Here is a 13,943-nt window from a genome sequence, read left to right as displayed (position 1 = left end):
GCTATCAAGTTAAAATCATAATAATACCTTGTTATAAAACTATTTTAAAGATTATTTTAATTTTTGGGGGACTGTACCTTAAACAGTACCATCACATTCAGGCGTTACTTTTTTCTCTACATTTTTCCTATCTAAAGTACAATTTATCTTGCAATAATGCTATAAATCTCTTCAAGATTTGATTGAAATGTGCAAAATAGTTGTATTTTTACAAAGTTACAATTTATTCTCAGAAGTATTGTACTATGCTTCTCGGTCACGTCCAAAAGACCCTTAACTGCTAGTTCCTGTTATAGAATACCTTGGAGTATATCGCTTTTGACAAACTGTCACAGTGTGTGTTTGACCGATATAAAGTTTAACGTAAATTTTCAACATTGCCTTTTTTGCTTCAAGATGTTTGATAAGATTTAATATATTTTGTATGGCCCATCACTGGGTCTTCATAGGTCATCTATCGCAGGTGTACGCTATGAATTTAAAGTTTATAGAGGTCCAATAGCAAGATGGACGAAATGAAGCAGGAAGAGAGATGCACAAAAAGGTTAACAAGTTACTGCTAATCTCCACGTGCTACTTCTCTTCGCTATTATTACGTGTTCAAACTATGAAAATTTCTTTATACGAAAAACTCATTTTACAAAACGACATTCAAAGATATTTTCGCCTTATTACGAAAAAATACTCGGGATACGAATGAAAATTTGCGCTATTGTTATTTATGTTGAATAATTCAAATGTATTTGGCTCAATTTCATTCTAGGTTCGAAAGTTTCTCCATACGAAAAACTCATTTTAGAAAACGGCATAGACTTTTTTCGCCTCATTACGAAAAAATACTCGGGATATGAAACAAAATTCTCGCTGTTAAGTTATGTACGTTGAATGATTCAAATGTATTTGGGTTAATTTCATTCTAGATATGGTTCCAGAACCTTCAGTAAAAAAATCAATGATTCCAGAACCTTTGGTAAAAAACTTGGTGGTTCCAGAACCTTCAGTAAAAAAAAATCAATGATTCCAGAACCTTTGGTAAAAAACTTGGTGGTTCCAGAACCTTCAGTAAAAAAAATTAATGATTCCAGAACCTTTGGTAAAAAACTTGGTGGTTCCAGAACCTTCAGTAAAAAAATTAAGGATTACAGAACATTTGGTAAAAAACTTGGTGGTTCCAGAACCTTCAGTAAAAAAATTAATGATTCCAGAACCTTTGGTAAAAAACTTGGTGGTTCCAGAACCTTCAGTAAAAAAATTAAAGATTCCAGAACCTTTGGTAAAAAATTTGGTGGTTCCAGAACCTTCAGTAAAAAAAATTATTGATTCCAGAACCTTTGGTAAAAAATTTTGTGGTTTCAGAACCTTCAGTAAAAAAAAGATTCCAGAACATTTGGTAAATAACTTGGTGGTTCCAGAACCTTCATTAAAAAAATTAATGATTTCAGAACCTTTGGTAAAAAAATTAATGATTCCAGAACCTTCAGTAAAAAAATTAATGATTCCAGAACCTTTGGTAAAAAATTTGGTGGTTCCAGAACCTTCAGTAAAAAAATTAGTGATTCCAGAACCTTTGGTAAAAAATTTGGTGGTTCCAGAACCTTCAGTAAAAAAATTAGTGATAACAGAACCTTTGGTAAAAAATTTTGTGGTTCCAGAACCTTCAGTAAAAAAATTAATGATTCCAGGACCTTTGGTTAAAAAGTTTTTGTTGGTTCTAGAACCATTGATAAAAAACTTACTCGTGGTTCCAGAACCTCAGTAAAAAAAAAATAGTTCTTTTCAGAAGGATCAGTGAAAAAAAATAACATGATTTATCCCAGAAACATCGATAAAATCAACCGCAAAGAATTTTTTTTTTCCTAACAAGTCATCCGTTTCCAGGTCAGCCTTACGGAGCTTCGCCAGGCGACGCGTCCGCTGGTGGTGCTCCCCGCGCGAGCATGCCTTCCACCAGCATTCCTGCTGGGTCCACGTCGGTGTCCATGGGCGGAGTACCAATACAGGCGGGTCAACAGCCGCACTATTACCAAGCTTATGGGCATCCTCAGTACCCAGGGTCAGTTACTTGGCTGTTTAACCCTTTTACCCCCAGGCTATTTGGAAATTTCCAACCCTTAACCCCCAGGGGTTATTTTTTTTCAAGCACATATTGCAGTATATTTTTTTTAAATTGCTCTAACAGCCTTAATTTTCATCGTAGAGAGGTCAGGTTGGTCTCATTCTCTTGGAAAATGCCTGAAGTTTCTCTAAAAATTATCAAAATTATGCAAAAAAAAATTTAAATAGTTTTTTGCAAGGACGTACCGCTACGTCCATGGGGGTAAAGGGATGAGTTTTGTGAAACGTACCAGTACGTCCTTTTGGGGGTAAAAGGGTTAATTATTGGTCCTTGGGTCTCGTTTGAAATGCTTATTATAATTACTATTTTGGTAAAGCGTCAAGCGAGTTAATGTAAAGAAAATTTGGCAAATGATTCAGTAACTTTGCTATTTAATTACTTGTGATTAATTTGAGATATTTATAATTAGTTTTCATTATGCATCAACTAAATTAATTGTTAGAAAGTGTGGCAAATCATTCTTGCAGAAAGGTAAAGGTCTGTAGAAACTTATATGATGGAAATAAAGCTTAATATGAAAAATATAATTTTTAAATATTAAACTTAGCCGGTGAATATATAATAGCTGACGTCTCCGACGGCTCGACAGATTCCAAAAACTCGCGAGCGATCGCCGTGAAGGTTGCGGGTGTGACCACCAGCGCCGACTATCGGCCAGATACCTCATATACTTGTCAACATCTTCAGTTCTTCTCTGTCGGTCTTGTCGACAAGTTGGTTCCGCTCGCTTTATGACCTCGAGTTTTCTACCGAATTGGTGAAGTACTTGGTTTTGGTTTTATTGCTTTCGCCGTGTTGGATTATTCAATACTATCTTCAAAAGAAATGCTTTTGAAAGGAGAGGAAAAGTGTTTTGCCCTTCCTTTTTTTTTTAATCTCTGGTTTTTCCATAGAGAAAAGATGGCCGACCCTTCCCTTAGTGTACGGAAGTGTGTTTAAGGCTTTTAGTAATTATTTTATCACTTTATAAATTATTGTTGATATTTATAGATTTTCCTCTATATATTTTATATCTCACCCGCCTTTATTAGGCCTCTTCGATTAGCTTTCCATTTATACTAAACATCAAGATAAATTTTATGTTTTGTTTATATGCGGCCTTTACCTATTCCTTGTAGGCGGTCCTAACTTGGAAAACGAAGTTAAACAACGTTGAGCCCATTCAACTTTTATTTTTGTTAAGTTTAAATCAATTGCTCTGTAAGAGTTATGAGATGAATATTTTTTAGAAAATATTTTAAGAAAATATTTTTTTTTCAAAGATGAACTAACGTTTGGTTTATTTATGCTACGCAGTTTGCGCTCTATCGTTACGATAGAGAAAGAGAGAATCACGGTTTCACTTTGCAGAAAGAGTAAATCGATTTTGACGTTTTGTTCATTCTTCTTTCAAACTGAAGTGTTTTAGATACTAATTTTAAGGAACTTGTTAATTTTCAATTTCTTAGTCCTTTCAGTTTTTTTCCTTTGGTCAAATAACCTGTTATTGACAAAGGGTGAGTGGGCCATTCTCTTGTGTGTGACAAGAGAGAGAGAGAGAGACGGAGAGAGAGAGAGAAAGAGAGAACGATCCGATCTTTATTCTCGTCCCAAGTCTCTGTACAAGGAGTTTGGGAGCGAGTAACGTTGTTCTCGATTCAGTTTTTTACTCTCGTCCCAAGTCTCTGTACGGGGAGAGAGGATAAAACGTTTTAGTTTTTATTCTCGTCCCAAGGCACTGTATGGTGAGATTGAAAACGTAGTCCTTAGTGAACTAGTGTTTAGTCTCCTCCCCAGTCACTGATCTTTTTAACTTCATATATTTCCGTTTTATTCGATATATATGTATATGTTTATTGATTTTTGCATGTGTGTTTCATTTTGTACTAGTGTGCTTACATTATACGACTCATTTCGCAATTCTAACCTTTTGATGTAAGGGAGAATTGCGTGCTTCAGGTAGAAATCAGTTTTATTCATGTCTAATGTGAAATTATTGAAAAATACGATATCAGTGAAGTAAGTGCAAAAAACATGTTCTGTGTTGCGGAGGGTTCGTTTGTTCGTGCTTGTCACTGGCCTAGTCCGAGACCTCTTTCAGGCTCCCCTGCACCAGGTAGAAGGAATGTCGTAGGACCTAAGGGAGTGAGGAGTGTAAACCAACGAACAGACGTTCCCTCAAAGGTATCAGACGTTGCTCGGCAAGCACGTCCTTGCCATAAGACAGGAGAGACGAAGTTTCTCCTCGTCTTCCGATGATTCGTCTCTTTAAAAGCCTGGGCGTATAGTTTCGAGACGGTTGAAACGTTTATTAGTTCCTTTAGAACAAGTTCAACGTCCTAGCTGTAGTCATAATAAGAGTCCCGTTCATAGCGATGACGTTCATGTACAGACGTTTCTGCCACAGACTCGACGTGACGTTGAGCGGTGGACGCCGTGGACACAACGTGACGTCGAGTGTCAGTCACCGTAGTCTCGATATAGCATCGATCAGCAGTCACTGCTGTTTACTACGTGACGTTTGAACGTCAGCCACTGCAGTCACAGGTTGATCCGAAGTTAGATATGCTGTTAAAGCTTTCTTCTTCAATAGAAGCTTTCGATCCTGTTCCTGTGCGAAAGGATCCTTTGCTTTTTGTACGTCACGGTTCTGGGATACGTGATTCGGGTCTTCAACCTTCTAGACGAGCTTTGTTACGTCACGCTGACGTTATCTCTAGTGACAGCTTTGCTGTTAAGCGAGATGCGGAGCATAAATCTCGATGTAACTTTGATCGCTTTGAACGTCAGCCACCGCAGTCACAGCGTGACGTTGAGATGCAGAACGTGACGTTGAGCGGTGGACGCCGTAGACATGACGTGACGTCGAGGGTCAGTCATTGTAGTCACGATATAGCATCGAACAGCAGTCACCGCTGTTTCTATGGGACGTTTGAACGTCAGTTACTTCTGTCACGACATGTAGTAGAATAACATTCTCTGCAGTCACAACGTGACATCGACCCTCCAACTTTAACTTCTGTTCATATACAAGTGGAAGTAGCCTGTCAGGCTTTTCCTTCACGTCATTCTGAATATAAATCTCCTTCTCGCAAGACTTTAGTTTTATCAGATGATGTGCCTTCTGAAGAAGTTGATGACCCCTTTCAACTAATGTACCTTTGGGGAGTCTTTCAGAAGAGGAGTAACCTAGGGTGGTCCAACAATCCCTTGTTTTATAATTATGAATTTCTTTAGTGAAATTTTGTCCTACTCGTTTTGTAACGGCTGCTCCGCTGTCTGAGTTTACTCTTGGCATGACTTTCTTCGACTCCTACATTTACGAAGTCAGTTCTCTCTTGTTCTTCCAAGAGAGCCATGCTCTTACTGGGAGACTGGTTGGAATCCAGGAGAAGTTTAGGAAAGTCTGCTTTTGCTTTTCCTCCTTCTTAATTAGCTTCTCGCTCGGGCATCTGGTGTGACACAGGAGAAGCTCGAGGAGAAGTTCTCGGCTTGGGAGTACCTGCCTCTGCCCAGGGAGACTTCTTAAGCCTTGTGGACTCTCCTCGTCGTCTAGCCATGAGACGCTCCAGGATTTTATGGTCGGCTTCAGAGCTAGACCATCTCCTGTTAGGAGTTTTTTTTTCGAGCGTTTGAAGTTTTTATTTGTTGGATTGGTCCCTGGGTGCCTTAAGTAAGAAGGTCTCTCCAGCTGTCAATGTATTGCTGTACAATTATGTCATGCATGAACAAGGCTATCAGGGATGGCTCCAATGATCTGACAGCCACGTTCACTGCAGGAACAAGGCTATCAGGGATGGCTCCAATGATCTGGCAGCCACGTTCACTGCAGGAGTACTTAAGATGTAAGTGCACTCAATGTGTTCATTGTCAAGACAAACTTCACGATGAAGACTACCAAATCTGTCTTGGCAGCAGTAAGGGAAGGCGACTGGATGGTCTCTCTCGACCTTCAGGATGCATACTTCCACATCCCGATTCATCCAAACTTTCAACATCTGAGGTTTGTGGACGGGAAAGTAATGTACCAATTTCGAGCACTGTACTTCAGCCTCATTCCTGCTCCTCTTGTTTTTACAAGGCCCTTGCAAAATGTAGCAAGCTTTCTACATTTTTTGAGGATTCAGAGCCTCCCTTTATTTTAACGACTGGCTAATCAGGGCGTCGTCATTATATCGCTGTCTGGAGAGCCTCTAATGGACAGTAGACCTAACCAAGGAGCTAGGTCTCATAGTGAACGTAGAGAAGTCGTAACTTACAGTACCCCATCCCAGACTTTTCTTTATTTGGGAATGGAGATACAGTGTCTGATTTTTCGGGCCTTTTCGTCTCCCACAAGAATGGAACAAGCTCTGTTAAAAGTCCTTCACTTGCAAGAGAAAAACAGTTGCTCTGTAAGAGTTTGAACTAGCCTCGTGGGAACTCTTTCATCCCTGGAGTAGTTTATCTCTCTGGGGAGACTCAACCTATGCCCTCTCCAATTTCACCTAAACCATTGGAACAAGGAGAAGGGCTTAGAGAGTATCTCTTTCCCAATCTCCAACTCAGTCTAGACATGTCTGACTTGGTGGGACAGCAACATCAGACTTCGAGAAGGTCTTTCTCTTGAGATCAAGAACCCAAACCATGTGTTGTATTCAGATGCATCGGATTTGGGTTAGGGAGCTCCACTGGACAGTCTGGAATGCTCGGGTCTTTGATCCACGGATCAGAAGGAACTCCATTTAAGGCAAGTAACATCTCTCCTTTGGCGAGATTTGTGCAAGGAAAAATGAATGTCTTGGCGGACTGCCTCAGCAGAAGAAGACAAGTCATCTCCATGGAGTGGACGTTGCATAAGACTGTGTGCGAGAAGCTATGGATGACATGGGGTCAACCCACCATAGATCTTTTTGCGACTTCACTGACAAAGAGGCTCTCGACTTACTGCTTTCCAGTTCCAGATCCAGAGGCAGCCCACCTAGACGCTTTCCTGCTGGACTGGTCTCACCTGGACGTTTATGCCTTTCCACCTTTCAAGATCCTAAACAAGGTGCTGCAGAAGTTCACCTCTCACTAAGGGACCAGGTTGACATTGGTTGCTCCACTCTGGCCCGCGAGAGAGTGGTTCACAGAGGTACTTCTATGGCTGGTAGACGTTCCAAGAAGTCTGCCGTTACGGATGGATCTCTTGCGACAGCCTCACGTAAAGAGATTTCATCAAAGCCTCCCCACGCTTCGTCTAACTGCCTTCAGACTATCGAAAGACTCTCTTGAGCTCGAGGGTTTTCGAAGGAGGCAGCTAGAGCGATCGCGAGGGCTAGAAGATCCTCTACCATCAGGATCTATCAGTCGAAATGGGAGGTATTTAGAGACTGGTGCAAGTCCTCCTCTATTTCCTCTTCCAAGTGCCTCTGTAGCGCAGATTGCGGATTTTCTGCCTTATCTGAGAAACGGTCGCTCCCTCTCTGCATCCACCATTAAAGGCTACAGAAGCATGTTAGCTTCTGTTTTCAGGCATAAGGGTTTGGATCTTTCTAATAACAAAGATCTCCAAGACCTGCTTAAGTCTTTCGAGACTTCCAAGGAGCGTCATATTTCGACTCCTGCTTGGAACTTGGACGTGGTCCTACAGTTCCTTATGTCAGACAGGTTTGAACCATTAAATTCAGCCTCCCTAAAGGATCTTACCCTCAAGACACTTTTTTTTGGTGAGCTTGGCTTCGGCTAAAAGGGTTAGTGAGATACATGCTTTTAGCAAGAACATCGGCTTCTCCGCTAATAAAGCAGTATGCGCTCTTCAACTTGGTTTTTTTGGCCAAGAATGAACTTCCGTCTCGTCCTTGGCCTAAATCATTTGAAATTCCCAGTCTTTCTGAGATTGTGGGGAATGAAGTTGAAAGAGTGCTGTGCCCCGTTAGAGCTCTTAAATTTTGTTTATCCAGAACTAAACCGCGACGTGGTTGTTCAGAGGCTTTATGGTGCTCCGTTAAAAAGCCCTCTTTGCCCATGTCTAAGAATGCGTGGTCTTATTTTATTAGACTTTTGATTCGGGAGGCACACTCTCAATTAAGTGAGAAGGATCATAATTTACTTAAGGTCAAGGCTCATGAAGTTAGAGCGATAGCAACTTCTGTAGCGTTTAAGCAAAATAGACCCATTAAAAGTATTATGGACGCGACCTTTTGGAGAGGCAAGTCGGTTTTCGCTTCATATTACTTGAATGATGTCCAGACTCTTTATGAGGACTGCTACACACTGGGACCATTCGTAGCAGCGAGTGCAGTAGTGGGTGAAGGCTCTACCACTACATTCCCTTAATCCCAATATCCTTTTAATCTACTCTTGAAATTTTTAATCTTATTTTGGGTTGTACGGGAGACTAAGAAGTCTTTCGCAATCTTTTTGATTTGGCGGGTGGTCAAAATATTGTTTCTTGAGAGCGCCCAGATTAAGGGTATTGATGAGGTCCTGTTATAGGGGTGTTCACCCTGGATATAGCAGCTCCTGGGAGTCTTTCAGCATCCTAAGAGGATCACTGGGCTTCGTGAGGATAGCGGACTAATGAGGCAGAGTAATAATCAGAGTCTGCTTCCTTACCAGGTACCTATACTTAAGTCTGTTTTTTGAATAGTTGTCAAAAACTCTTGAGCATATACGCCTTTATTGTATTAATACTGGTCTCTACCCACCACCATGGGTGTGAATCAGCTATTATATATTCACCAGCTAAGTTTAATATTTAAAAATGATATTTTGATTATAAAATAAATTTTTGAATATACTTACCCGGTGAATATATAAATTAAAGGCCCTCCCTTCCTCCCCGATAGAGACCTAGGGGACTGAGAAGAACTGGAGATGTTGACAAGTATATGCGTTATCTGGCCGATAGTCGGCGCTGGTGGTCACACCCGCAACCTTCACGGCGATTGCTCGCGAGTTTTTGGAATCTGTCGAGCCGTCGGAGACGTCAGCTATTATATATTCACCGGGTAAGTATATTCAAAAATTTATTTTATAATCAAAATATCATTTTATAAGAATTAAGTATTTCATCTTTGAATATGTTTTAATCAAAATATTTCTGTCGCAGTGAAACACTTATAGCGCATTAGATTATTCTCGTTTTCCTTGCCACCTCCATTAAATTTTCTTAACTTCAAGCCAATATGTCCTATCTAGGAGGCTTACATACATAGTAAAAAATTTGAATTTGCCACAAAAAAAAAAAAAGCAGACTTCTTTCAAACCAGTGAAGTAACTGCTTAAAATATCTTGAAAATTTAACCTGTTTATCCCAGTAACGACCTTTACGGTGAGGAATGAAGTCATGCGTTAACTTATGTTGACATTTCTCGTAACCAAGAAAGGAATTAAAAGAAAAAAAAATTGCTGAATACGTTTTCTATGCAGAACTTATGATTACATGGAATGAGTCCTCAATGTTATAAAAATATACGTACAGGTATTGTTTTCCAAATTAACAGTGTACTGTAACTAAGTTTCATCTTTACCCATATTTTGGAATCTAATGTTATCTATTGACAGTAAGTAAGGGATTCTGTATCAGCTCGGTCCATCCTTTTTCTTTCCTTCTATCTATAATTTCAATTTTTTTTCATTAAATCCATGTAAGAATTAATTGGGATTTACAGGTTTCCCGTAAGCGGTAGCCCCAGCGGTGGTTTTCCCCAAGCGTACCCAGGCCAGGGTTATCCCGGAAACTTCAGCCAACCCCGCGGCGCTGCGCCATCGCAAGTCGCCGTTTCGCAGCCATCTCAGGTCCCCACTGGACCGCAGTCGGCAGTAAATAGGTACGTACGAATAGACTTAGGGCCCTTCCGCAGTCGGCAGTAGATAGGTACGTACGAATAGACTTGAGGCCATTCCACACGATGGGCGAATGCACGGCCGGCAGACATGGTTACCAATTTTGTATGGGTGACAATCACAAATGTAGATGTCATAGATTGCCCGTGCTTGTTGTTGAGGCACGGGGTAGGCATCTGACTATTTTCAGACGCAACTCTGACTGCACTCTGCCCTTTGCTTGGTATCCAGCCTGTGCCTACCGACTACCTTGGACAGTTTGATCTGGTGACAGAGTTTCAAAATGAAAGAATTACTGGCAAAATAGCGCCTGCCCTGCGTGTGGAAGGGCGTTTACGCTACCTGGGGGTTTTTATGTGTGTTCTTAGTATGAAATTGGAACAGGAATTTACTGAGGAAGTTTGGCAGAGAAAATTTCTTTCAAAGAAAAACTTTTTCGTTTCATCATTTTATCAGACCACCAAGATAGGGGATCTGACTTTAATAGAGTTGTTAAACTTTTAGTAAATTGTAGGTGTTATTTTCATAATACTTTTATTAGATGGTTAATGAAGTTCAAAATGCAGTCAGTAGGTGCTTAGGAATAGTGGTCTAAGTGGTTTTTATTTTGTAGATCATTTTTAAATGATCTATTCTTAGTATGTGATTAGAGTGCTAATTTTCCGAGGAAGTATGGCAAAGAAAAAACTATTCTCTTCAGTAAGTTAAAGGATCTAATTCTTAAGTGGTCGTTTTATCTTTCATTATATTTATTAAATTAGTTTTTATATTAATGGTACTTTTATTTGATGGTTAGCAGAGTAGTATTGTGGACTTGAGGAAAATAAGATGCCGCTGGTTATTAGCTGGACTTCCTGTGTTTGTATTAGACGTTTAGTCACTCAAGTTGGTCATATTAATATTCAAATATAACTACATTTCAAGACTTTAATTAGGCTGCAGGCTTTTTTTTTTTACTCCATGTATTCCATAGATAACAGTCAAGAGTATAGTGCATTGGAATTAAAGAGAGTCTACCCTCAATCATAAATATAAATTTTAATCCAAATCAAAAGTTACAAATTTTAAGTGGACCAACTCTTCTTTTTGTCATTTTAAGTTTTATAATCATAAAAGTAAACTAGCTTTTATATCCTTCTACATTCATCCTTGCTTCCTGTCCAACCTCTTTATCTTTCAGTTGGTTTAATTCAGCGTTTCTCCACAAGTTCATTTTGGCATTGAATAGCCCTGCTAACCCCGTCTATTTACCCCTAATTCCATAAATTGAATGCAATTCGTTATTTAATAAAGTTCTCCGTTACAGGTACCCAGGTCAGTCTGGGGCAAGCTTTCCCCCATGGCCACAATAAACCCCGTGACGTCCGGACATTTCGGCAAGGGTCGGACGTAAAGACGAAGGCGCATTGGAAAGGTCAACACAATATTTGTAATAGAGGAAAAAAATATTCATATGCAAAAGTATTGGTTTTGTTAGAGGAAAAAAATATTCATATGCAAAAGTATTGGTTTTGTTATTTTAATATATGCAGTAGCTCTTAACTTAATTTTGTAGTAACCATAGCTATTTTTAAAAATGCCTTTGTCTAAATTAAAGCATTTATCAGACATCCTGATTCAGCTTCTAGGTAACTCCCATACAATTTTGTCTTCCCTATACACCTTGTTTAAACTGCAATACTCGCAAGTCCTTTAATACTGTACCTATGTGCTAATTTGGCTTATTTACACTGGTAATCTTTTATGTTGATCTTTGTCATGTGTTTTTAACATCTTTTGCCATCGTACGTTCGTAATTTAGGTCTTTTTGCAGGTCGGCTATTCTCACGCTGTTTATCAGAATGTATTGGCAATTCATGTTCCATTTGCCAGCATATGTTGGTACTTGTAAAGCCCTGTCCACGCGATCAAGCATGCCCGACGGGCAAACACTGATACCAGACCACAATAGTTAGTAAGAATGAGGGTTGGTGACGTCGGAAGCGGGACAAACACAGACAGGGATCTTGCAACACAATGATGCCAGAACCCTGCCTTTAGTTTTCCTGCTTCTGACGTCACTAACCCTCATTTACACTAACTATTGTGGCCTGGTATCGCTGTTTACCCATCAGGCATGCTCGATCGTGTTGACGGGGCTTAATTCTTGTTCCATTTACCAGCAGTAGTTGGTACTTTTAATTTCTTTTGACCGCATGTTTTGGTAACTCACAACTTATGTTGATCCTCTCTTGTTTGGTAACTATCACAACTTAAGTTGATCCTCTCATATTAACATTTTCATTGTAATGATAGTACAGTATTTTCTAATCTCTCCAGCCGACGTAGTGAGATTCTTTTCTTTTGCCCGGTTTGTGGCAGTTTCCGACTTGTATTAGATTTTACGTTTAATGTCGACGTGACAGTTGCTTTCGCAGCATTTTTTGAAGCTAGGTTTTGTGGGGGGGTGGGGGATTTACCGATAGAAGTTCCTTCCTATCGACGACTGTCGTCACAAAATATTTTCAAACAAGAAAGAACGAACTTTTAAGTGGCAAATTTTAATATTTTTTATTCTGATAATTCGTTTAATTATTAGTTTTTTTTATGTGGATGCCTTTTACAGACTGGTAGCAATCCAAAAATAGGATTATAGGAAAAAAAGGAGTATTTCTCGCGTAATTAAAGTCTTTAGTCAGCTTTGTGTGCTAGGTTTTGCAAGAAATAATTTTGGCATGCTGAAATTAAGGTACATCATCAAGTTAAAAATTAGTTTGATCAAAATAAAAATATAAGGGTTCTGATTTTATGAAGAAATTATTTTTGAGACTTTCAAATTTATATTTTCCCCACAAGTAAGTCTGACAATATTTCCATTTTTTGAATGTGTATGTTGTGCAGTTTTAAGTTTTCCAATAAGATAAAAATTACTCATTTTTCTTCCACTTTACCATAGAGAATTAGAGTACCTGGTTACAGAAACACCCAAGTTGCATTTGGTTCAGTTGTTATTGTATATATAGTCTTATAATAGTTTTAACACCAATTACTCTTAGTTTGTATTTTATGAAATTGATTTATATAGGATGGTAAATTAAAAGTATTTCTGGATAAGTATTGTTTGTTTATAAGTAAACCTTCTTCTCTTTTATAGTCTTTATCCAGGGTGACGTCACATCTCTAAAAAATTCAAATATATCGGAAAAATGGGTACCAAGGATTTCAAATTCATTGTGAAAATGGGTTCCTAGGATTCCCAATTCATTGTAAAAATGGGTACCGAGGATTCCCAATTCATTGTATTCGGCTTAAACTTTTCAATGCTGGTTCAGAATCAAATAGACAAATTATACCATTTAGTACAAGAGATTGAATTAATAATAAACTCAAGATGTCCCCCTACGGAAATGGGGCTTCACCAAATCTCCAAGCTATATTTTTTCACAGGAAAAGATTATAGAATTAACTAAATCATGAAAGACTGGCTATTACGTTTATCGACGGTACTAGCCCTTATAACTAAAGTTACGTCCCCTATGGCTTAAGGGACACACTGGGTCCCCTATGGCTTTAGGGACACACTGGTATAGCCCCTTACAGCTAAAGGGACACTTCAACGCTGCCTACAAAATGTTAAAGGTCTTGTAAATTAATCTGTAAGAGATCTACCACATTTTTATGTTTTAAGTAATTCTGAAATATTCTGAAGTCCTAAATCCAAAGACACAACCACGGACTTGATCAAACGATACCCTTAATTCAAAGTTCTCCGGTTTGTATCAACATAGGAACAATATTTATTTAAAGCTGGCAATTATAAAAGTTCTAAGATTCTTCTATGGCTGGTTCAGAGTATTCTTATAGCATGAGTGGAAACCAGAATAGATGACTGTAGAGTCACGCAATAAAAGATGTACCTTAAATGTAAAATTACATTTAGCGGTTAGGAGACAAGCTGTATGATATGGCCTCTGCAAACTGCACCCAATGGAAATATGGACGCTACCAACTTGTAAAAAAATATCCTAATTTAGCTTCTAAATCAAGGAATAAAGTT

General features: G+C 39.0%; 1 protein-coding gene across 3 annotated transcripts in view; it reads left to right on the top strand.

Annotated features, from left to right (window-relative positions):
• LOC137637619 (protein TFG-like) overlaps positions 1 to 13,000 on the top strand; it is a 44,757-nt gene extending 31,757 nt beyond the window's left edge. For all 3 annotated transcript variants that reach the window (XM_068369768.1, XM_068369767.1, XM_068369766.1), the window contains 3 exons: positions 1,879 to 2,053; positions 9,733 to 9,891; positions 11,214 to 13,000. In XM_068369768.1, the coding sequence (XP_068225869.1) occupies positions 1,879 to 2,053; positions 9,733 to 9,891; positions 11,214 to 11,259 (380 nt within the window). In that variant the 3' untranslated portion in view covers positions 11,260 to 13,000. The remainder of the gene's footprint in view (positions 1 to 1,878; positions 2,054 to 9,732; positions 9,892 to 11,213) is intronic.
• Positions 13,001 to 13,943: the final 943 nt, after the last annotated feature.

The sequence above is a fragment of the Palaemon carinicauda genome, unplaced genomic scaffold, assembly GCF_036898095.1.
Source record: "Palaemon carinicauda isolate YSFRI2023 unplaced genomic scaffold, ASM3689809v2 scaffold89, whole genome shotgun sequence".
NCBI lineage: Eukaryota > Metazoa > Arthropoda > Malacostraca > Decapoda > Palaemonidae > Palaemon > Palaemon carinicauda.
The sequence above is the reverse complement of the archived record's forward strand: the minus strand, read 5'-3'. Positions and strand labels throughout refer to the sequence as shown.